Here is a 25,495-nt window from a genome sequence, read left to right as displayed (position 1 = left end):
GAGGAAGGGCGAAAGGAGCAGGAAGAAAGGAATTATCACCTCATATCCAATACTTACCGCATAGCATTGCAAATTCATCTGCCTTAGCATAAGTTAATACAGCAGCTAAAGCCTCCCTCCAGTTTTGTAAATCGCATGACTGCACAATCTCCTTCCAATTCTTTGTCACCACGGCAGTGATGAGCTGGGAGGAGCAGTGAAGAAAGAGGAAAAAAGAACACATTACTTTTATAGATGATAGGTTGTCAGTGTGGTGACAATGTTAAACAAAAATGTACAACATCAGGGTTACAGAGAAATTTCATTTCAACAATCTTTAATTGCATCTTCCTACAAATATAAGGTTTATTATCCCTCTATTTTGTGGAGCAGTGCCTTTATACAACAGACTTTTCACAAAACCTGTTTTTCATGGCAATGATTTTATTTTACCATAGGCAATGGCTTTCCTGGACTAAATAACGTTTGCTTTTACACAGTGCAATGAAATTCTTCTCACTCACAGTTTGCGGAGCATCCACAGTCCAAGGAAAAAGAAAGAACATAGAAGAGGAAAAGGTCTAAGGGGCCAGAGGATCACAATTGGTAAACCTGAGGCAGTCGGGGCTTTTTGCCAGATATTTTGGGCGACATGTGCTGAAAATGCAAAATTCAACCCAACTTTTCTAAACATTTCTCAAAGGGAGAATTAATCATCCCATCACCAAGCCCACCCTCCCGAAGTCCTCCTTTTAGACAGTTCTGCTTGCATGTGGGATAAAATTAATAGAAAGGAGTTTCATCCCAACACTTTAAAAATTACCAGATGGCACTAATAAAGAGTCTACATTCATGCAAGTGATCACCTAAGTGGTGCTTTTAAGATAACCTCAAAAATCATAATAAAAAATTACAATCATATGAGTTCAATACCCACCTATCAAGAGATAATTGTTAAAGACATTTGTCCCAGTCTACATCAAGCAAAGAGAGAGAAGACATGCTTCAGGCCCTTTATCCAAGTACGTCTGTGTTGATTTGTGCACAATTATAGATACTCTAGAGAAGCTGCATGGTGTATGAATGCAAATAATTACCTCTACTCTTACTAACTTTCAAACTAAAGCAAGCTCACTTCAAAGACAGGCAAACGTCTCTTACAAAATAATCAGGACTCCAAAAGTGGTCAATAAAGCTGAATTGAAGATATTAAATGTAAGCACTGCAAGGGTTCCAATGTACAGCCTTATCTCCCATGGGAGGCCAAAGAGGCAGAGAGTGGGGGGATTAGGTTATCCTGCTAACGCATGTAAACAGTCACACCAGGAGTTAACACGGCACCTGCTCAGATAAAAGTAAGAACAGGTAACCATTCACTCAGGCTCAAGGGCGATAAGTCAAAAGGATATTTTACAGAGAAAAAAGTTTTTTTAACAGCCACAAAGTTTTAGACTAGCCTATTGTGCAATCAGACAGTGCCTGACGGGCTTTTTTGACAGGTCAGTGTGTGTGCTGTTTTTTTGGCCTGTTTGGGTCTGTTTTACGGTCTGCTGGGCCGGCTTTCACAGTTTTCCCTGATAATAAAACAAACATTGCCTGCAGCAAGCTCAAATTAATGCAGTATTCCGTGCATTGCAAAGCACTAAAACAGAGTGCCTTTACATGTTCAAAACTACCCCAATTTACAAACAATGGGCACTTTAAAAAAAATAGAATTTTGAATTCACTACTGAGGGACATCTTTAATTCGATGCCTGTGCCTATTTTCTGCCCCAGTTTGACCCTGTGCCCAGGCTTATTTTGTGTTGCAGTCTGATCCTATAAGCCCCGAGCCAGAAGTGGTGCTTATATCTGCCATCCATATTTCAACGTTTCTGGAAGGTAGAGTTCTTCCCAAGGAAAATGTAATTTTTTTTTTAAAACATGTTTTTATTGCAGAGTTATAAACAAGGCATCCATTAAGTCAACCTGTACACGCATGTCATCTCAAAGCACATCCGTGGTTATAAAAATGCACACAGCAATTCAGCCCACATCCCGGGGGCCGGGCGGCGTACCAGTACAGTGACTCAAGAGAATCATGGCGAACATCTCAGAGAGATGTCAGGTCAACAGCATAATATAGTATCTGCTTTTATACCCATCAAACTCCCTCCCCAAAAACGCCGCCAAGTATAGTCAGCCACTCAGAGTGGTTGGCACCAGTATTGTTCGTGTCCACAACATCAGGTCCACACTAGTGCCCTCCCGTGGTATCAGTTCCTAAGGCCTATCGGTAATCACATTATATGTACCCAAGGAGCTCTGCTCTGGAACCCCGTTCCCCTGTAGTCATCAGTCATAGATCCTTTCTGCAGGCGCTCTTCTGATCACTACCGCAATACCCCATTAACTCCCCTCCACCCTTCCCACCCCCCAACTGCTGCTGATGTGGGTTATAATTGTGGGTTCTGACGCTAAAGTTTGCCATTAATCGGGTTTTGCATTTGGTCTCCCAAGCCTCATGGAACCCCGCCCTCCGAATGTTCGTGTTCTTCGCACTCCAGCAGGTAGTCTTGCAGAGCCTGTACTATCATCTCCCAAGCCCTCGCCAACTCCAAGCCCTTCTCGTTACCCGCCTTGGCAGCCTGTCGCCTTCTGAGCACACTTTCACATCTAGACCATTTCAACAGCTCATTCATCCATCTCCTAACTGATGGGCCCTCCCTGGATTTCCAGTGCCATGTAATCTCTCTCTGGGCCAACATGAGACCTAGGTCTGTGGAAATGTGGATTTTCCTGATCAGTTATGTCCCCTATCTTGGACCCCAACGGTTCTATATGCATGTTACAAGTACATGTATGTTCCCTCCAGTTCCAGTTTCTAAGACGCAAACATATGTGTGTCTACCGTCGACATGTTCTCTGTCAGATCCGCCATTGATGGGCTGGATATTCGATTCCTAAGTATGAAAGGCCACCGACTTTATATGGCTAAGTTACTCCATTTTTACAGTTCAGGCAAGTAGGCCCGATTCTGTCCTCAAAGCCTTTCCCTGCTCTCTGTCTCTGACAGCTTCAGCTTGAGCTCGCATCTGTATCCATGAACTTTGTCCTACTCCCTGTGCAGCTAACAATGTCTGCCTCGGCCAGTTTTCGCCTGCCTGCCAAGAAGTTGTATTTCACCTTCGAATTATCTATTTTGCTCTTCAGCCGATGCATTCCTGTCAAGTGATTTAGGTAAACATTTCCTTTAGCTCACAAGCAAGGACTCAGCCTTTCCGTCCTCCTGCAAGTGATTCATAGCCCTGCTGCCATGGAAAGTTTTCTGCCCCTCGCATCTCATATAGACACTTAGACGCTTGTACACGCACACACAGTTAGTATAGAATAGATTCTGTCCGAGAGTCCTTCCTTGTGGATAACATAGTTCTCCAAACATAGGATGGTAGATATGATTTGGGATTAGGTTGACTTGACCCCCCAGACTTCTCGTCTCCACATGTAGAGCTAAATGTCAAGTCCCCTTCACCCCCTAGTTGCACGTCAATTACACGTCATGCTGCTGCGCGCGCATCTATGCCAAGTATTATCTTATAGATCCACCTATGTCTGATAATCTTAACCAATCATGTTTCTTTTATTCCTTGTTACGCCTAGTTTCGATTATGTCACTGTCACGTCATTTTTCTTATCAAATGTTACGCCTTTTACATTCGTTTCATTGTAATGCACTTATTATAAAAATACATGTCTGTCAATAAATTATTGTACTTCACTTCCTGAACCCTCGTGGTGACGGAACCTGAAGGCCGCGACTCGAGTCGGCCATCAAAAATGGAATAAAGCCCATTTAGAAAACCTCTTATACCACGGATTCTGCCTCTTGTTATTTTGAGCTATTTTTCTTTATTTTAGGATTCCGTATGAAATTCAGTCCGGTATTTTATTTACCACATAATGGCGCCCGAACAGGGACACTTTCTCATCTCACGCGCCGGCGGTGCGTTGCAGGCCCGGTCTCCTGCCACAGCTGGACGGACCATAAACGCGTACCAGCAGGATTTCCTGTAAGCTCCCTCCGGTCAAGCGGGGGCGACTGAGGCTGCGATCAACCCAGACGAGGCGGTGAGAAGTGCGAAGTATCCCGACCAGAGCCTAGCTGAGAGAGCAAGATCCGAGGTATACAGAGGCCCACCAGGTTTTCCGAAATCCCGATGTCCAGAGGGTCCGCTGTCCGCAGTCATCGAGTCCTGTCCATTCTCTGAGGCCTTCCGTTTCAAGGAGCTACTCGGTGAGTACCATCGCCGGGGAGGCGTGTTGACGCGCACATAGGTTGTGCCGGTCAAGACGGATTTGGGTACACAAATCCGGTCTGCACTGTTTAGCAGTGTATATGTACTGTTTAGCAGTATATCAAGTATTCCGAAGTATTCAGTTATTGTCAAGAATTCAGCGTGGTGATTAGTTAGGCAGACTGTCATCATTGTCGATCATTGTTATAATGTTTAATGTTTAATGTTTAAAGTATTCAGAAATGTCTTGCATATTGTGGTATGAATGATTGTTCATTGTTCACCGTTCATTATTGTGTTTTTCCATATTAAGTAAATTCAAGAGTAAGTATCAGATCAGTTGTAAATATGCCGCTCTTCTCGAAGTTAAGACAGATTACTACCAGAAAAGGGGTGCTTGAAGAAGCAGTTCCTATTCCTCCTAGGGACACTCCAGGGCATTTTATGTACCATAAACATGGCTTAGATGCCATATTGTTTCTTGATCTATGGGTAGATTATACCAAGGGATTACCGGAAAGTCAAAGGTGGCCCATAGCGGGAACCTGGGATGCAGAGTGCATCATGAAAGTGGAGGAAGAGTTATGGAAAAGAAAGGTCAGACAGTCACAGAAAGACGCTGTTGAGTTATGGCGTAAAGAATCTCATAGACGAACAGAAAAAGCACGTAGACAAGAAGAGAGGAGTAAAGAAAGTTCAAATAAAGTTCAAGAAAATCTATTAATTGAGGAAGGTATCCGAGTGAGATCAGAACAAGTAAATAGACAAAGAAATGCTCTTATGAATGGTATGTATCCCCTACTAGCCGAAGGATTACCTAAGGCTGCTCCAGAGATACCAAAAGACTTGCCACCCCCATTATTTCCAATTAAGGTACATCCAAAGGGGCTTCCCAGAACCGCAGAAGATGTTTTTCTTTCCTCATATCTAGATGACGCAGCTCCCGAGTATGCTAACGCCGCACCACATAGACCGTCTGGCGGAGGGGTTCAACGTCAGGATCATGTATCTGTCCCCGTGCAACAGCAAGTTCCGACACAAGCGTCGGCAAGCACATCTGTTTCCGCATCTGTCTCCGCAGTCGACTCTACAGAGGTATCGACACCCATAGTTGCTGTGTCACGTTCAACGAACCCATTCACACCCGACGCCCCAGATAGGGCCACGGGAGGTGCTAGCAGTACTTTTACACCACCTAGAATAAATAAACTTGTCTTTCAAGAGTCAGCACATTCACGTACACCTAAATTCGTAAGTGAACGTACGCTTAAGGAACTCCTTGTAAATTGTAGATATGACCCGGTGGTTGGTAAAGAGGACGAAATGGTCCTGGCATCATTACGTATCAGGCGAGCCGCAGAGTATTTAGCGAGGTTACCAGGGATGACTACGCATCTAGACAACATATATCATTTTGTTCAAACAGGACGAGATCCAGGATGTATTAACAGAGCTATGGAATTCCAGAAAGTAGAGATACAGGGGGAACTGTTACGTTTCCTCATAAACTGTATGATCAGAAATCAAGATCGTCCGGGGGTAGACCCGAATGCAATGCTTATTCTTACAAGATGGAGTCAGAATATATCAGAAGGGAGACACGATAAGCAAAATTGTATAATAGCCATGTGCCGAAAAATCCGTAAAGAAATAGAGCGTATTCATGAAGAAAGACTGGGAACAGACGAGTTTGAGCAAGATGAAGTGTCCGAATCAGGGAATTCCGCAAGACAGTCAGAGACCATAGCCTATGTAGGCAGAGGAAGATCCTGTGAAAATACTAGATGTTTTCCTGATCCAATACATTCTGTATGCCCAAAAAACAGCAGAACGTATCCGACGCCTGTAATAAATCTGAAGTCTCCTGAACATTCGTTTCAAACCGCAGATAAGATACTACGAGAACGAAGGGGTTACCACCTCCTCGATTCCATGGATGAGCAAGAATTAGCCAGATCAGCCGTTCACTGGATTGACAGTCCTGAAAAATACGGTGATGAGACCGTAGCACACACGTTTCTCAATCTCAGTACAGATGAACAACGCTTAGCTGGAATCTATATGATTCAGCAACTCCTCATATTATATAAGTGCCAACATGCTGACCCTGGTCCTTTACCTGATATATTAACGGAACTACTCACAAACAGATGGAGAGGTTCTAGTAATAAGCTAATTAAAGAGATATTAGTGTCACGTAAACAGTATGTCCTTTTTGTAAGTCCGGATTCTCTCTCGCTGCCCCACAGAGAAAGAACGCCGTACTATATGGATAGACAAAATCCTTTACGAGAAGTGCACCCAATAAAAGGCGAAGACAATGAGTTTCACCGTGTATTTGTTTACACACCCATATCAAAAATGGAATTATTAGAAATGAAGAAAGTAGTACCTAGTCATGACAAAGACCCAGCGGGTTTCCACCGAGAAATTAAAGACATGTTACTGATGGGAGAGTACACCTTTCCTGATATTATGACGATATTAAAGGTGCTTTTGCCTGCTGGCATTTATGAAAAACTGAAAGAAAAAGAGTGGGAAGTAGGAGACCAAAAGATAGACTGGACAGCATTAGCAGAGGAAGAAAGGAGCCGAACTGCAGGTTCGGGGCTCGGGGATAAAGTTAAACTGTTACCAGGTTTACTAGTACAGGTACTGCCACGTTTATTAACTACAAAAAAGGAAGATTGGGGTGCAATCACAGCCTGCAAACAAAAGCAAGATGAAGACACAAGCGATTATTATGCTCGATTTGAAAAATGTTTTGGTATAAATAGTGGTATAAAAGCAAGTAGTGACTCATATCCACATTTATTTGTGACAAAATTGGTGGAAAATGCATTGCCTCCAGTGAAGAATAGAATATTGAAATTCGAGAGTACCTGGCAAAGTAACACTCCGTCGCAAATGCTACAAATGTTACAGTATCATCACAATAGAATTAGGGATGAACAAGAACACGAGCATAGACGCATGAAGGATACAAAAATGAAAATGCTAGTTTCTCAGACAGTACCAGCAGATGGTCACAAAAAGGGTGTGACACATTCTGGTGATTCTGCAGTTCCTGTAAAAGGAACCTGCAATTACTGTAAACAACTAGGCCATTATGTACATGATTGTCCAGTCCTGAAACGTAATATAGCTACAGGTATTGCAAAAGAGAGACCACGATTAGTTAGACAAGATCAGAATGAACAAGGAGCTATGCAGCATGGACAGTCCATGCCAGTTCAGCAACAGTCCATGCCAGCCTCACAGCAACCCATACAGTTTGTGCCAGCTGCACCACCGTTGCCTGCTCCTGCCACACAAACAACAACACGACAAATGTATCAGACTGCACAGTATGAATACCCTGAATATCAGCATTACGCATGAACCAGCCTAGAGAGGGAAGTTGACTTACCGCTTATCGAGATTCCTGTAGATCAAGAAGGACCTTATGTACATAGTGAATTATTAGGTCAAGATAGAAAATTCTTACTCGATACAGGGGCAAGTCGAACAACTATAAAACGAAGTGAAGTTCCAGGGGCACCCCTCTCAGGCTCTCAAAATGTTTCCCTTGGTTTTTCGGGAAAACCTATTGTTAATGAAGTATCACAGCCTCTACCACTTACGATAGGACCTTTGACACGAACTACAGATTTATTGCTTACTAAATCATGCCCAGAAAATCTGTTAGGAATTAAAACTCTGAAAGCACTAGGAGCCATAATATGTTGTTCTCCGGAAGGAGTAAGGTTGTTTTTGCGTGATTTTAAAGGTCACTATGTGTCTAGAGACATGGATCCCCGACTACAGACTTTACCAGTACATCTATGGGCACAAGGCCCTACGGATGTTGGCTGCATGAACATTACACCCTATCGAGTTACATTGAAAGCAGGAGTGGTACTACCACGAATGCGACAATACAAGTTACCGCATGATGCTGTAGTGGCTTTGCTGAAAATCATTGATGAGCTGATTGCCCAGGGAGTAGTTATAGAAACAGACTCCAATATATGTAATTCACCGATAATTCCGATTCTTAAACGAACTGACCCTACTGCCCCACCAGTATACCGATTGGTTATTGATTTGCGTGAACTAAACAAATGTATTGTACCACAATTCCCTGTGGTCCCTGATATATCATCATTGTTGACAGCAATTGATTCCGAAGCAACATTCTTTACTGTAATTGATCTCAAGAATGCTTTTTTCAGCGTCCCAATAGATCCGGAAAGCCAATACTTGTTCGGATTCAGTTTAAATGGGCGCAGCTTTAAATTCTCACGCGCTCCCCAAGGATTTACAGAAAGCCCCAGCATCTATAGCCAAGCACTGAAACGAGAACTTGACAGTATCCACATGCCAGTCAATACTGCACTGCTTCAATATGTCGATGATCTGCTGATCACCGCAAGAAGCGAGCCAGAATGTGAAAAGGCTTCTCTGACGGTTTTACATTTCCTAGCCGACAAGGGGCACAAGGTGTCCCCTTCTAAGCTGCAATTCTGTGTTCAGCGAGTTATTTATCTTGGTCACTCGCTGTCCAAGGAGGGAAGGCAGCTTACACCAGATCGCATCCAGTTAATTGCTAACATGTCAATACCCCAGACACAGAAGGAGGTGCGGGCTTTCATAGGCCTCACTTCATATTGTAGGCAGTGGATCCCTCAGTACGCATTTCTAGCAAAACCACTCATTCAGTTAACCACACAGGAGGCAGCCACATCGACTGTTCTCCCTTGGACTCAGGAACATACACAAGCTTTTGAAAGCCTAAAGGAAGCTTTATGTCAAGCACCTGTTTTAGCAACGCCATGTTATAGCAAACATTTTACACTTTTTGTTACAGAACGCGAAGGTACTGCCTTGTCAGTACTCACTCAGGATCAAGCAGGATCACGCAAGCCATGTGCTTATTTTTCCAGTACATTAGATCCCGTAGCTCAGGCTTTGCCTGCATGCCTGAAATCAGTGGCAGCGACAGCTTTAGCAATCAGACAAAGCGATGCCATAGTATTAGGACACCCATTGACAGTACAAGTACCACATGCAGTAGAGGTTCTTGTGAACCGAACACAAACACAACACTTGACCATAGCAAGACTTACCGGTTATGAACTGACATTGTTTCAACCACACATAGAGATCCGACGGTGTAATACATTGAATCCTGCTACACTATTACCTGTAATTGGAACAGACCCACTAGCTCATGATTGTGTTGAAATCATTGAAATAAAGACGAAACCTAGACAAGACTTGACAGACGTTCCATTGTTAGATCCAGACCTGACGTTGTATGTAGACGGATCGTGCATGAGAACAAGTACAGGAGATTTAGTGGCCGCGTATGCAGTCACAACAGACACTGAAGTTATTGAGACACATTGTATAGATACTTTGTCAGCCCAAGCAGCAGAACTTATTGCTCTAACGCAAGCCTGTATTCAAGCCACAAATAAGAAAGTTAATGTATACACTGACTCACGTTATGCATTCGGAGTTGTACACGACTTCGGCGTGCTGTGGCGAGAGAGAGGTTATTTAACGTCCCATGGTGCCCACATTCAGCACGGACCCCTCATTCATGCTTTGTTAGACGCAATACATCTACCCACTGCTATATCGATTATGAAATGTAAAGCACACACGAAGGTTACTGATACCATTTCTCAAGGCAATGATTTAGCTGACAAAACAGCTAAACAGACTGCTCAGAATCGCACATTAGACATGACAAAGCCAATAGTTCAGACACCAACACAGTGTATGACAATTAAGGATCCCGCACTTGACGTAATTGACATACAGACACATGCCACAGCAGAAGAAATAAAGAAGTGGACTGAACTAGGAGGGATCCAGACAGATCAAGGATGGATGACGAAGGAGAAATCTGTATGGTTTCTCCCTGATTCCATGGTTCAAGCCATTATAGCTACAGTTCACAGTCCAGCACATTTAGGAGAGAAGGCTATGCTAGACAGCATTCAACACATTTGGTTCAATAAACATTTACGAGCAGCAGCTAAACAAAAAGTTCGTACCTGTATGATATGTTGTCAGTTTAATCCAGGAAAGAGTGTTCCCGTAGAGCAGGGTGGATTTCAGCCTCCTGACCATCCTTTTGAAGTCCTCCAGATGGATTATATTCAGATGGAACGTTGTCGAGGATTCAAATATGTTCTCGTAGTTGTCTGCGCTCTCTCCCGTTGGACAGAGGCGTATCCCGTATCAGATTACACTGCCCCGACTACTGCCAAGCAGCTAATTAGAGAATTCTTCCCACGGTACGGTTTACCACGTGTTGTATATTCAGATAACGGTCAGCCTTTCTCATCCGAATTAATGAAACATGTCTCACTCTTGTTGGGATATCAGTGGAAATTCCACTGTGTCCGACACCCCGAGGCAGCAGGTCTCGTGGAACGACATAATCAACTTTTAAAAATCAGATTGTCTAAAATATGTCAGGAAAAGGGTGTGGACTGGATAGTAGCCTTACCAGTTGCGCTATTTTACATGAGAATGGTAGCACACTCTCGAACAGGGCTATCGCCTTATGAGGTGATCTTTGGTAGGCCACCGAATATGTGGGGGACGCCTATACCCCGTAAAATAACTGATGTTGACTGTAATATGCTGACAGATTACCTGGCTTCCTTGATGTCTGCACTACAATCTTGTCGTTCACAGGTAGTCGCAGCTTTTCCTGACAACACCGAGGTGAAACCTCATGACGTAATTCCCGGCGATTATGTTCTCGTCAGGAATTTTGATCGGAAAACCCAACTGGAGCCAAGGTGGAGGCTTCCTAAGTTGGTCCTGCTGACGACCAGAACAGCTGTGAAGATCGAAGGAAGAAAAGGATGGGTGCATTCCACCCATATAAAAAAATTTAATGGACTTCCTCCTGACACAAACAGTACTTCCCGTGTGTCTTCCCCCATTGACTCAAAGCTACCTTTGGCTGAGGCCAGTAGCACCGAACTCTATAAACAGAAACTCAGGTCCAGATCTAAAACTGTCGGACGATTTGATTGTTTAAGTCCTCTCCAAGGTGAAGCGGTTGAATCTGTCCCGACATGTATCCCTTAGGTCTGAATCATGTAGAGTCCAGAATCATAATGAAACGACATGCTTATTGTAAATCACTGCGTAGCCACTGTATTGTGACTTTATTAATTTTGTTTTTCTTGAGTTTTTTAATAGTTACTGCAAGTATATTGTTGCATATGTATTATCCTGTTTCTAAACGTGCTTTTAATATAACTGATGAACATTCTTTTAGTGACCTACCCCCACATGAGTTGTCCTATAGACTTGCGCTGCGCAATAACACATTCATTAGTATGTTACATCATTCCCATCAGACTAGTAATGCCACCAATTGTTGGGTGTGTGGCCGACTCCCTCCCTATCAGAATACCAAAGGAGTTCTGCCTTTCTTTTCACATCCGTTCACACACAATGGCTCCTGTGGAGCATGGTTTAGTTTATTAAATTCCATAGACCCAGACACAGCAGTTTATCAACAACATTGGATATGGGGAAATTTGAATCTAGTTTTATTCAAAGTCTGTCACCCTAATAAGGAGGGTCACCCCAGTAGAACAGGAACTGATTTAGAAAATGAAGTGTATAAATTAGGTAATTTTACGCCTAATCTTATGATTTTGAATGTCAAATCCGAAGTTGAACTAATTCTGCCCACTATGTCAGTATTTCCAGTTAAGGGTGAATTATGTGTGAGAAAAGTTGGTTCCATACATATGGGCCATAGCCAATGCGTTACTATAGTAGAATATAGTGATCAAGGTAAATCTTCATTTAGAGCTTCTCGCCATTCTTACTTCATATGTGGCCAGACGGCATATATGCGCCTGCCTCTAGATTGGGATGGTACCTGTTACATAGCATTCCTTTTGCCACCTGTTTTCCTAGCTCCCCCTGATTATTATCGAAATGTTCATTTAGTACACAATAGAGAGCGAAGAGATCTCCCAGTTGTCGATTATACTGAGACAGCATGGGACAAGTATGTAGATTTCAATAAAGGTATCTTTCCCTATATAGGTACTATATCAAATAGTAAGCTGATACGCAGACTCACCAAGACTCTTGAAGCTGTAGTAAACGAGACTATAGCCGCCCTAGGCAATCTGACAGAGGAACAATCAGTGATGAGAATTGTTGTTCTCCAGAATCGTCTTGTCCTTGACGTCATCCTGGCCGATAGGGGCGGAGCTTGCAGGGTCATCGGATCCAGCTGCTGCATATTCATACCAGAAAATTCGCCATCTGTATATAAAGCTATAACACGCCTTCATAAGATTGTAAGCCAGATACACGAGAATCCAGGCACTTGGACGTGGTCCGGGTGGTTTTGGAGTGTGATATCAGCCTGGGGATGGAGAGTTCTATCCTTCCTAGGTATTGGCCTTCTTATGCTCTTCAGTTGTTGTCTATGCCTGCAATGTGGACCAGCGATTTGTGGTCTGTGTGCCACATCGTGCATTCCATATCACAGTTCTCGTTCAAAATACCGGAAGAAGAAGGAAGAAGAAATGATGCTCCATGAACAAATCGATGGAATAATGAAGATTGATGTCTCTTGAAGGGCAAGAAGGGGACAAGGAGGGAATGTGGAAATGTGGATTTTCCTGATCAGTTATGTCCCCTATCTTGGACCCCAACGGTTCTATATGCATGTTACAAGTACATGTATGTTCCCTCCAGTTCCAGTTTCTAAGACGCAAACATATGTGTGTCTACCGTCGACATGTTCTCTGTCAGATCCGCCATTGATGGGCTGGATATTCGATTCCTAAGTATGAAAGGCCACCGACTTTATATGGCTAAGTTACTCCATTTTTACAGTTCAGGCAAGTAGGCCCGATTCTGTCCTCAAAGCCTTTCCCTGCTCTCTGTCTCTGACAGCTTCAGCTTGAGCTCGCATCTGTATCCATGAACTTTGTCCTACTCCCTGTGCAGCTAACAATGTCTGCCTCGGCCAGTTTTCGCCTGCCTGCCAAGAAGTTGTATTTCACCTTCGAATTATCTATTTTGCTCTTCAGCCGATGCATTCCTGTCAAGTGATTTAGGTAAACATTTCCTTTAGCTCACAAGCAAGGACTCAGCCTTTCCGTCCTCCTGCAAGTGATTCATAGCCCTGCTGCCATGGAAAGTTTTCTGCCCCTCGCATCTCATATAGACACTTAGACGCTTGTACACGCACACACAGTTAGTATAGAATAGATTCTGTCCGAGAGTCCTTCCTTGTGGATAACATAGTTCTCCAAACATAGGATGGTAGATATGATTTGGGATTAGGTTGACTTGACCCCCCAGACTTCTCGTCTCCACATGTAGAGCTAAATGTCAAGTCCCCTTCACCCCCTAGTTGCACGTCAATTACACGTCATGCTGCTGCGCGCGCATCTATGCCAAGTATTATCTTATAGATCCACCTATGTCTGATAATCTTAACCAATCATGTTTCTTTTATTCCTTGTTACGCCTAGTTTCGATTATGTCACTGTCACGTCATTTTTCTTATCAAATGTTACGCCTTTTACATTCGTTTCATTGTAATGCACTTATTATAAAAATACATGTCTGTCAATAAATTATTGTACTTCACTTCCTGAACCCTCGTGGTGACGGAACCTGAAGGCCGCGACTCGAGTCGGCCATCAAAAATGGAATAAAGCCCATTTAGAAAACCTCTTATACCACGGATTCTGCCTCTTGTTATTTTGAGCTATTTTTCTTTATTTTAGGATTCCGTATGAAATTCAGTCCGGTATTTTATTTACCACAGGTCAATGAATTTGCTCGTTACTTTCGTCCTTGCCGTATGAGGGAACCAGAGCAATAGACATGTCGCCATGTCGAACTCTACCTCCCGGTCAGTGACTGCGTTCAGAAGCTCTCCTACCTCAGCCCAATACGTCCCTAGCTTCGGGCACCCCCACAGTAGATGGTCTAGCTCGGCCCCAAGCGCTAAGCATCTCGGGCATGCCGCATCCTGCACCTTAAAGTATCGTCCAATCTTTCCCGGGGTCAAATAGGCCCTATTTAGGATGAAGAAATGTACCTGCTGAAAACGGGCATTCCTGCTACCCTTCCACGTCCTTCGCAGAATATGGCTCCAGACCGTGTCCGGAATGGGTTTGCCTATGCTTTCCTCCCATTTCTCCTTCAATGCTGTGAGCGGCTCCATTCCCTCATGTAGCATTCTAGAGTGGAGGCAGGTCACCGCCTTAATCGTTCCCGCTGCCATCACCACGTACTGGCAGGCCATGGTTGTGGTAGGTTCCACCAGCCCTTCCCTCCAGTGCTTTTGTATCGCTGCAATCACCGCCGCATGCAGGAGGTAACTCCCATCCGGGAGGCCAAACTGATCCTGCAACACCCCGAAGGGGGCAAGCACCCCGTCGACATAGAGGTCCCCTACCATCTGCAGCCCTAACTCTTCCCACTCCGCCAACGGGGACCAGTCGCCTCCATGCGGCAACGCCGTCCGCATCCCCAGAGGGATCTCCGGTGCATACGGTCGTGCTGCTTTCGCTCTCTTCATGCTCCTGTGCCAGCACAGCCGAAGAGTTCTCTCCTCTATGGATAAGCCTCTCAGATCCAGTTTCTGTTGCATGACTATGTAAGATAAAATGTGTCTCTGGATACCGGTCCCCCTCTCTTGTTCCGGGCCTCTAAACACTTTAGCAACGTTCTGCATTAAAACTTGTAGCTGTGCCGCCAGGTAATATAATTCAAAATCAGGGACCGCCAACCTTCCATCGATTTTGGGCCGCATCAGAGTAGTCAAGGCCACCCTACGCCGTCCGCTCCCCCAAAGGAAGCCAATAATAAACGTCCTCAGGTCTTTGAAGATCCGCTGTGGGACCCAGATTGGCAGGGTACGGAAGTAATAGAGCAGCAGAGGCAGAGCCACCATCTTTAACAATGCAACTCGGCCCTGCACCGACAACGGGAGGGAGGCCCAGAAGGTCATGCACCCTTTCAGGGCCCTTATACAACGCCCTATATTACCTTCTAACAGGTTCGCGATGTCGTGGTAGATTCGGACCCCCAGATAGGTGAAGCATGTATCCTCTCAGACCACATCCACTGTGGGAGGGGGATGCGGCGTATCCGCCCGCAGCGGGAAAACACAAGTTTTATTCCAGTTTACCTTGAGGCCCGATAGCCTGCCAAAGCCCGACAGCATCCCCACAGCCCCTACCAGAGCTTCTTCGGTATTTTCTAGGTACAGCAGGAGATCATCAGCGTACAATGATATATGATGAGTCTCCTCACCACAGCCAATCCCATTGTACATCGTCCCTGTCCTCGCCTGTGCCGCCAAAGGTTCCATCGCCAAGGCAAACAACAGGGGAGATAGCGAGCAACCTTGCCTCGTCCCCCTGCACACCGGATAATCTGAGGATATAACAGATCCCAATCGTACCCTGGCAGTGGCAGAGGAGTAGAGGACCCTCGTCCAACGCCCAAAGCCATCTCCCAGACCGAACTTCTCTAGCACCTCATCGAGGTACCCCCATTCCAGGCTGTCGAAAGCCTTTTCGATATCCACCGATAATACTGCTGGTTTCTGATCAAGGTTCCAAGCGTTGTCTATTATGCGAACCAGGCGGCGAATGTTTATAGATGTGCTCCTGGTGGGAATAAATCCGGCTTGGTCCTCATGAACCAGCATGGTCATGTGTGGCAGTAATCTAGTGGCTAGGATACGACTCAGTATTTTATAATCTACCGTCAACATAGACAATGGTCTATACGACGTCACATCGGAGGCCTCCCTGCCAGGTTTCAGCAGCGGCACCACTAATGCTTCCCTCATCGACTGGGGTAGACGCCCTAGTGTCATGGCTTCAACGTAGACCACCAGAGCCTGGGCGCCAAAACATCAATATACTGCACATAAAATTCAATCGGTAGACCATCTACCCCTGGAGTTTTGTTTCTAGCCATCTGCTTGATGGCCATCCGAATCTCTGATAGCGTTATGGGTCCGCCCAGTTCTTTCGCGGTCTCGACATCCAACATTGGGAGATGAATAGTCTCCAGATAGTCGGCTATTGTAGAGACATCCACCCCCAATTGGCTCTCATACAGGCCTGTATAATACGACTGGAACCGCTTCAAAACCGCAGTCTGCGAGTAGACTACCTCCCCTGTCTCTGTTCTAATGCTCATGACCGGGCAACCTCTAGGTTCTGGGTCAGCTAGCTTAGCCAGTAGTGTTCCTACCTTGTCCCTTTCCGCATGCACTCTGGTGACATACAACTTATAATCAAAACACCGCAGTCGCTCTGTTTCAGTCGCAACTAACTCCTTCGCCTCAAGCAGCTTGTCCTGTAAGTCTGGTCGCTCGGGCCTGCGCCGCTCTAAATCCCACAGCACACATTCCGCCTTCCCCAGATCAGCCAGTACCATCGTCCGTTCATTCGAAAATCTGCCCATACAGATGCCCCTGGCCACCACGTTCATTGCATACCATTCTATTGATCTCGTGGTAGTTGAGCCCTCATTCTCCCTAAAGTAGTGCTCAATGCCCTGAAGGACCTTATCACTAAACACCAGGTCTTCTAATGTATCAGGCCGCAGCCTCCATGTTGGGACCGCTGACCTCGGCCGCTGCCACTGCACCGTCAGCAGCAATGGGTTTTGGTCTGAGATAGTTCTAGTTAGATACTCCGTGTGGGCCATCATGGGAGCCAGGGGTCCGCTACACAGAATGGAGTCTATCCTAACATGCAGCGCATGTAAAGCTGAAAAGAAGGAATAGTCCCTGACTCCAGGATGTTGCTCCCTCCATACATCTATAAGGCCCCACCTCTCTTGCCAGTCTGCCCTGTGTGCTGCTAACCGACGCACTGGGGAGTCGGCCAATGGTGGATGTGACCTATCCAGTGCAACATCAGTGATTGAGTTGAAGTCCCCTCCAATTAAGATAGGGCCCGCCAGGAAGTGTGCCAGTGAGCCTGTCAGGCTAGCAAAGAAGCGGGCCTGGTCCGCATTAGGAGCATATATACTGCACAAGACCACGTCCTGACCATATAGCCTCCCCTCCACCGCCACAAATCTACCTTCAGGGTCCACTAGCTGGTTCGTGGCCTGGAATGGAACCCCCGCTCTCACCCACACCAACACCCCCCTGGCAAACGCTGAGTACGTGGTGCCAAACACCTGTCCATGCCACCTCTTCTGCAGTGCAGTGTATTCCTGCTTGGTCAAATGAGTTTCTTGTAGTAGTGCAATTTGGATGCCTCGCCTCACCAGATGGGCGTGTACCTTATATCTTCTTGTCATAGTTAGAAGTCCACGGACATTCCATGTGAGGCATTTCAAATTAGGTAATGTCCCCATTGCAGCCATTACCCAACAATTTCAGCAGTGTCAATCGGCCACCCACAGCATCGCAGTGTAACCCCCCAACCAAAACACCCCAAACTCCCCCCACCCCTCTCCCCAGAACAGGACCCAATAATGCAATATCAGCCCCCATCCAAACCTGCAACACTCCACACAGTCCCCTACTCTGTAGTCGTCACTACAGAAGGCCTTAAGGGCAACAAGAGGGTGATTCAGAGCCGACCCGGAGCAGGCCCGGCCCCCGCCCCAAGCCCATGATCCCATGTCGTGTCTCAACACAGTACCTGCTAGTCCACAGAGCACCATGGTATTCAGCTAGACCAAGAGTTGTGAATATGGCCTCACTCCCAGTGTCATTCGTTAAATAGGCCATCGGCCGTCTGTGGGGTGACCGCCGGCCCCCCAGAACTATCAACATCTGAGATGTCGCCGCCAGACTTTCCCCCATCCTCTCCAGAGTCCGAGCCCACCGATATCCTCTCCTGTTGTGAGCCCGTGATGATCGCCGTTGCAGCCAGCGCTCCCTTTCTGTCTTCCGCCATCTGGGCGTCCCGCACCGCTCTCTTGAGTTTATTACGTTTGCGGATGCGTTGAGATTTTCGCACCTGGACCGGCTTCTGTCTCTCCTTCTCACATTTCCCTTTGCGGTCCGTGCCAGCACGATACAACTCAAGCCACGACCACACCTCATCAGGGGTCTGAAAGAATTGGGTCGTTCCATCCAAGATCACTCGTAACTTTGACGGAAAAAGCAAGGAATATTGTATGCCCTCGTCCCTCAGTTCTTTTTTCACAGCCAGAAAAGAAGCCCTGTTTTTCTGGACCTCCTGTGTATAATCGGGGAACACAGTGACTGAGCTATTCTCCACCTGAAAGGGGCCCACCGAGCGCGCCCTCTGTATCAATAGATCTCTGTCCCTGTAATGCAATAGTCTGACCACCATTGGTCTGGGAGGGCGGCCCTGCATGGGCGGGCGGGCCGGGACCCTGTGCGCTCGTTCCAGGGAGAAAAAGGGGGAGAGACCCTCCGGGGCCACGATCGTTTTAAACCAGTTCTCCATATAGGCCACCGCATCATCCCCTTTTTTCCGGCAGGCCCACTACCCTCACGTTGTTCCTCCTATTTCGACTTTCGGCGTCCTCTGCCCGTTTCTCCAGTGTCGCCAGGCGGCCAAGGATATCAGCGAGTTTGTGTTCTGCAGTCACTACTGCCGGTTTGAGCTCTTGAAGCAGTAACTCATTGTCCTTCACTCTATCTGTAAGTTTAGCATGATCCGCCCTCAAGAGGCCCAGTCCAGTGGCGACCTGCGCTATGTCTTGATGCAAGGCCTCCTTGGTCGCGGTTATCGCCTCCAGTATTCCATCCAGCCGTTTATTCAAGCGACGTTCCTGCGCCGAGCCTTCCGAGTCATTATGGGCCCCGCCATCCGCGGCCGGCACCGTCGCCTGGTTGTGCCCATGATTCAGTTGCGGTTCAGGGCCCCTAGCGGCCATCCTGCCCTGCTTGAGCGCCAGATCAGGGTCACCTCTGGGGGACGTGCCGGTTCCAATGTCCATCCACCACGTGAGAAAGGGTCCCTGAGCCCGCCCTCTGCACAATGGTCTCAGTGTCTTCTTCTAAACACGGCCTCCACGCTCGGGGATCAATTTATTTGCAGTCCGTATGCTCCACTCTCGTAGCAAAATGGCCGTCTACTGGTCATTACATCCCGTTCCGGGTGTGGGCAGCGGTCACATCCACCCATATTCCAGTGAAGCGCCCCGCGGGTCAAGGGCCTCTCGCTACACAGTTCAGTGTTGCCTGCAGTTTGGGCTCACCTCGTCTCCAAGACAACGTCGAGGAAGACCCAGCCCGACAAACTCGGAGAAGACAGTAATTTACCGGGGGGGGGGGGGGTGCTCCGCGGCAGTCCAGCGCGCCTGCCCTCAGCGCTTCGTGATCCTAGTGCGTCCGATACCCCGACAGGCCAACAACGTCAGCGCACAACCGCTGAGTGCCGATCTCTCGAACCCCCTGCCAGCCCTTGGATCGTGCCTGGGCCCACTCCCCCTGTGGCTCAGAAACCACTCTTGACAGTCATGTCCCTACACAGGGAGCCGTGCCTCATTGGGGTCTTCGCTGGGGGCAATCAATCAGCCTTGAGGTCGGACATAGAGTCCACCAATCTTCTTTCCCGCTCCGTCCCCGCTATACGCCTCTGCGTGCGGTTTCTATGGCTTGATGCCGTCAGGCTCCTGGCAGCCGCGGAAGTCCCGGGCCGCAATCTAGAAGCGGGGCCCATCTCGCAAAGCAGCCATGTTCGACGATGGGGGAGGGGCGTCTCAATCGCTCATGTCCGCTGCGGCGGAAAGCTCTCCTCACCTCAGCCGTGTCCGTGGAGTCATGTACGGCGGGGAACTTGCTCCGCTCCGTACAGCAGGGGGTGTTCCGCTCTACACCCCAGCAGCGATCCGCCGTTCTTCGCTATTCAGGCTCAGTTGTTCGGGGCCGCCGCCATCTTGCTTTCAGAGCGCAGCACCTCCCAGCTCCGAGACCGGGCTCCAGCACCTCACATGGCCTCTTGTTGGCCCGCAGTCATACTCCTCTGCAGCCCCGGTGCTCTGTGCGGCAAGCCCGCGCCGCCAGCAGTGTGTTTCCGAGGATTTACAGGATAATTAACGGGATCTGGCATGGAGCTGCAGGCTCACGCCGCCATCCCGATCGGCGTCCAAACCACGCCCCCCTTCCCAAGGAAAATGTAATGAGGAGTTCTACAATGTATCTAGAAATAGTTCTGGACTAATAAGTGATTACTTTGGTCATGTATTTTATGACCGATGTAACATGTCCTACACTGATGGAACACAACTGGCATAGGATGCAGTATGCTTTTTCAACCAGGTGACAAACTCTTTATAAACTTACTTAGATGAGTGCACATGGAAGGAATCTAAAATGTATGAACTATGCCTTTCATGTCAGCTATATAAACTCTTACCATCTAGGGTAAAGAGAGTTGGGAGTGGGTGAGAACCAGATATATTATCATAACAATTAGGCATTCTGGAAGTTGTCAAAAACAGTGAGATAATACCTCACTTAGCATTCAAACATGTTGACAGATAGGATGATTAAAAAACTATTTTCTTTTAAAGCAAAGCAGTAGACCATGTATAAATTGTGTTACATACCCTGGTGATTTTGCTCTGGGTCTTACTGAAGTACTTCTTCTGTGTCCTGGCCAGCAAATCCTGCCCCCCAGCGATGGCAAGTATAATGGCATCTGCCATGCGGTTGTCATGAAGACAGAGGTCCACAGCGCTTTCAAAATTACCAGTCAGCAAAGCCTGAGTGATCAGTCCATCAACATCTGCAGCAAGACAAAGGTCAACACTGCGGTTTAGTGATCAGTCTTTAAAAGTAAGCAATTTCATCAGGGGAACTGCAGTCCCTGGCAAAAGCCTCAATAGAGCAGCGGAACAGCCATCAATCGCAAATTAAATTTCAGCAAAGAACAAGAAGAATTCTCTAACTTTTTTGATTAAATCAACATTACCAGAACAGGAAATTAAACAGACCAAACTAGACCTCCTTAACATAGAAAATGCAAGATAATAAAGAGGAACCAGCATGTACAAGGTTAAGGTCACAAAACAAACCAGATCCAATATTTCGAGGCACGACCTCCTTCCTAATGAGAAACAGGGAGCCTGCTTGGATCCTTGATGAGCTTTTTACCTGCTGTGCAATCTTAAAGGCACCCACTCCCAAATCTTTTTTACCACCTTGTCACATGAATCAATCTGCTGCTGTAAGTTACAATGTTACACCTGTAACCTAATAGAATGTCTAATATACCATATTGTGGTCAGTTTACTTCAAGATGTCATAGTGTACTTAGCTTATTACATCTAAGGTCCGTTTTGGCTAAATAAAGCCGACCTATTATTCTTCATACTGTGGTCTGAAATGAGACTACATACTCCAAAACGCTGTGCAACAGCAGACCCAGGAGAGACGTCAAGATATTTTTACAGAGCGGGAATGCTATGGGGCAGATTTGGTTCAGTTTAGCACTATGAAAAATAATGTTGGTAGAGCTGAAACTTGCTCTTGGAAGTGGAAACATGAAGAAATACCAGCCACCAGTCTGGTATGTAAAATCATATGATGGTTAGAAGCAATGGCAAGCATACTAAAAGAGACTTGTGAGGCAAGACACTAATAGGTGGATATTAGTAAAGTTGCTTTGCAAGCTTAACTAGTGCAGGGAACACAAGAAGCACGGTTTTCATTACGGGCTGGCTACTCAGTTGATCAGCCATACTTCATCATGCCTATGTGCTGATGAAACACTCTGCTAAGTGGCAAGAACCAATGCACCTTGACAGACTCTCAGTGGGGGTGGGGGGTTGGGTGGAAGAGACACCTGAGGATTAATAAGATTCAAAGGCCCAGGGTCTATCTTTAAATGTTTAGCTACATCTGAGTGTTGTAAGATTTACTGCTACTACGAGCAATTGCATTTCACCTAGAGGCCTGCAGTGAGCAAGTTCACTTAAAGTCTTCTTTCCAGTAGCAACTTGTATTTGTGGATTATGGGAATGTACTTTATTCTCCATTTTCTGAAGCTTATGAGATATTGCTCGAGTCTGCAGACAACCTGGAGAGGTCATTCACTAACAAATGGGCAATCCCTTCCAACTTAAGATTGTGCTTAAACTAGCATTCAATTTAAAAAAGAAAGCCAAAATCCACAATTGGGTCAACCATTGCGCTCAGTTCCTATAACCAATAGGATGCTGAATAAAACTTCACAAATACATGAATTTTACTCTACCTTTGCACATTTTTTGACAAAGTACAGTTTTGCACAATCAAAGTACAACGAGGTATAATATAACATTCGTACCACTGAAAAAGGTGTATTCTTTCCTGGCGTTAACATTTTTAAACAATCTATTTACTTTGTTACAACACACTAGATTATCTAGGCATTTTGAATTGAGGAATACATTTAAAAAAAATTACACAAACAGGTGAAGAAACAAGGCCAGATTTACCTCCACTGACAGAAATATTGAATGTTTCCCCGGCAGATGTAGGTCGACTTACTTCTTGCTCATCCCTTGCTGCATTCTGATTAGGAAAAAGAAAAAAAACTAAGTTCTTGGTTACAGGATGCTGTTCTTTATCTCAATCTACTGCAAAGTTCAAGAGTTCCATTGTCACCATTATTAAAAGTAACATATCTGACTTTTCTGGAGGATATTCTCACTCTTCTTCAGATACTTTATTCAATATGTATCTCCAGTATTGAGGCTGGGACTTTGGGACAATGTAATCTTTCTATACAGTGTTGTGCCACAGCAAAGACAAAGGAGCAAATTATAGCACCTAACCATACTACTGGTGCTAACATCGATGGAGGCACCATCCACTGAAATCTTGCCTCTCAATAAAATGGTGGCATTTGAAGGAGTGCAAGAGTCACTAGCTATCCCACCATTCAGCTGTCTAGCCCCTACCAATGGAAGCGGGTTAACCAGCAGGAAACAATGAGAGGTGGGGATAACAAATTCAAGCCACAATTCAAGAGGCCAGACTATGAAATACATTCTGGCCAAAGTGTGTGTCCATTGTTGAAGAAAGATCTTTTGCTTGATGTGTACTTTTGCCAAAAAAGATGAGCCACTTGCACAGTGGTGTAACCTACTGAACTTGGCACAAGTTACAAGAGGGATGGGGAAATCATTGTAATATGAATACATTTCAAGTGTTTAAAGTGCAGTCTGAGCGAATTTTTAAAAGGAAACATAATGAAAACCATCGGACTGCACTTAATGTGACAACACACACACACAAAACAAAGGCATGCAGAAACGAGGTTTCCATGCAACAGCACATTAAAGTCATACCTACTGGCTTTGCCAATGCTTGGTTTTGGGGGTGTATTACTGGTGGTGATGTGCTACAGGCAGTAGTGCGCTATTGGCAGTGTTGTCATTAGTGGAATTGATGGTGGTGGTGATATCTGTACTGGAGGTTGCATTACTTGGTGTTAGTGGTGTGTGATATTGGTGATGGGATTGTTGCTGAGAAAGGATATTGGTGGTGATGGTGGTGGCAGTAGTAGTAGTGGCATTGAATGGTGGTATTAGTGCTATTTGTGGTGTGGGTTTTCTGATGGAATTGTGGCCGTGCAGGTGGTATTGGTGTTTGTGGAACTGGTGGTGGTATTAATAGTATTGAAGCTGCTATTAAGGGTGGTATTGATGGCGGTATCAGTGGTGAATGGGTAGCAGGTGATATGGATGACAGTACTGTGATAGAGGCATTGGTAGTGCCTGCTGTAATATAAATGGTTTTCTATAAACAATCTGTGACACAGAATTGAATGGGACAAAAAGTGTGATGGTTGAGTACACATTTTAAATGTAAAATAGTCTCTCTTGTACTACAAGCACTCCGTAGAGGTGGAATGAGACACCAAATAGCCAATAGCTTGAGGTGACAAAAATGTGCTGCTCTGGGCTGATTTAAGATATGACTGACAGGGTCTGAAGCCACTAACTGAAAGAGTCTGAACCATACAAGCCAGAGACCGAAGGAGGCTGTCCCAAAGTCTACTAAACATAGATTGTAAGCAATAGGTGTGCCGACAGTTGTGATGTCAACCAGGACAAAAAATGGCATATGTTTAAGATTAAGGACACACTCTACATACATATATGTATGTACGTAGACTAATATACAGATGCACAGAGGACAAGATGCCATTTAGTACCAGTGCATGCCATTTAGTACCATTGCTGAATGAGAAGGCGGACAGTCATTACTCTCTTCCGTCCCTCAACAATGGTACTAAACAACATTATATTCAATGCAATCACACATAGGAGACAAAGTGACTGTTAGAAAAGTTGGTTCCTGTGTAAAGTAACTGTTACATGCACTCAACGAGGTTGGAAAACGTTTTCTCATGTATATTTTGCTGTACTGTGGCAATAAACTTGAATTTGACCTTTGCTCTTTATAAGTAAATGTGGGAATATACATTTATTAGTCAAATTGGTCTAAATGTATATTTAAATAGACATACACACTGGTGTGTGTATGTATACATATATGTGTTACAGAGGGGGAAGAGAAAGGGTGAGAAACAAGTATATTTCGTCTTGTGTTCAAGCGAGAGCGTTGGCGAAGCAGGGTGCCTATGAACATGTTGGCTGTTAACATGTCTGGATGCGCAATTAAACACCCAACCCACTTTACTTGCTGGTACCATTGCACAAGCTTGACAACAAGCCCACACATCTCAAGAGTTCTGAGAAAGCATGCTGTGTACACCAGCCGGGAATGACAATTGTAATCCAAAAAAAGAAACAGTTTTAACATTGCTCCTCATAGCCATCACATGTACAGCACTGCTGTTAAACATAGTAAACAGGAAATAAATAAATACCTCCCCCAAGAACTGCTCCTCAGTGGCCTGGCTCTCTTCACCACCACTCTCTACTGCTTTGTCAGAGTCTTTTAGGGCCTTTGCATAGAGAGCATAAGAGGAAGAAGTGATTTTGAAAGAATTTAGTGTGCAAGAAGCAATAATTACAAGGAAAGAGAAAGGAATAAATTAATGTTCAGGGCTGGTCTGACAAGAAACAAAACATACATTTTAAACAAGATAACCTTGATGCACTGCTCTCATTTTAATCCCCATTATCATCTGTGTGTTACATGTAAACATGGAGACTTCAATCATTCAAACAGATATTCAAAAATGTAAAATGAAGGAAATTTAATTAGACTATCTCCACTGTTAGTTGATTTTAATATGGGTGGCATTTGTTTGGGGGGGGGGGGG

General features: G+C 45.5%; 1 protein-coding gene across 26 annotated transcripts in view; it reads right to left on the bottom strand.

Moving 5' to 3' along the window:
* SEC31A (SEC31 homolog A, COPII component) overlaps positions 1–25,495 on the bottom strand; it is a 350,984-nt gene that overhangs the window by 115,560 nt on the left and 209,929 nt on the right. For 15 of the 26 annotated variants that reach the window (XM_085641201.1, XM_085641203.1, XM_085641204.1 and 12 more), the window contains exons 14-17: positions 25,097–25,174; positions 22,695–22,770; positions 20,823–21,001; positions 58–184 (exon numbers count right to left, since the gene is read on the bottom strand). In XM_085641201.1, the coding sequence (XP_085497327.1) occupies positions 58–184; positions 20,823–21,001; positions 22,695–22,770; positions 25,097–25,174 (460 nt within the window). The remainder of the gene's footprint in view (positions 1–57; positions 185–20,822; positions 21,002–22,694; positions 22,771–25,096; positions 25,175–25,495) is intronic. The other 11 variants (XM_085641210.1, XM_085641206.1, XM_085641222.1 and 8 more) reach the window with 1 other exon arrangement.

This window comes from Triturus cristatus, chromosome 2_2 (assembly GCF_964204655.1).
Source record: "Triturus cristatus chromosome 2_2, aTriCri1.1, whole genome shotgun sequence".
NCBI lineage: Eukaryota > Metazoa > Chordata > Amphibia > Caudata > Salamandridae > Triturus > Triturus cristatus.
This window is presented reverse-complemented; position numbering and strand designations above follow the sequence as displayed.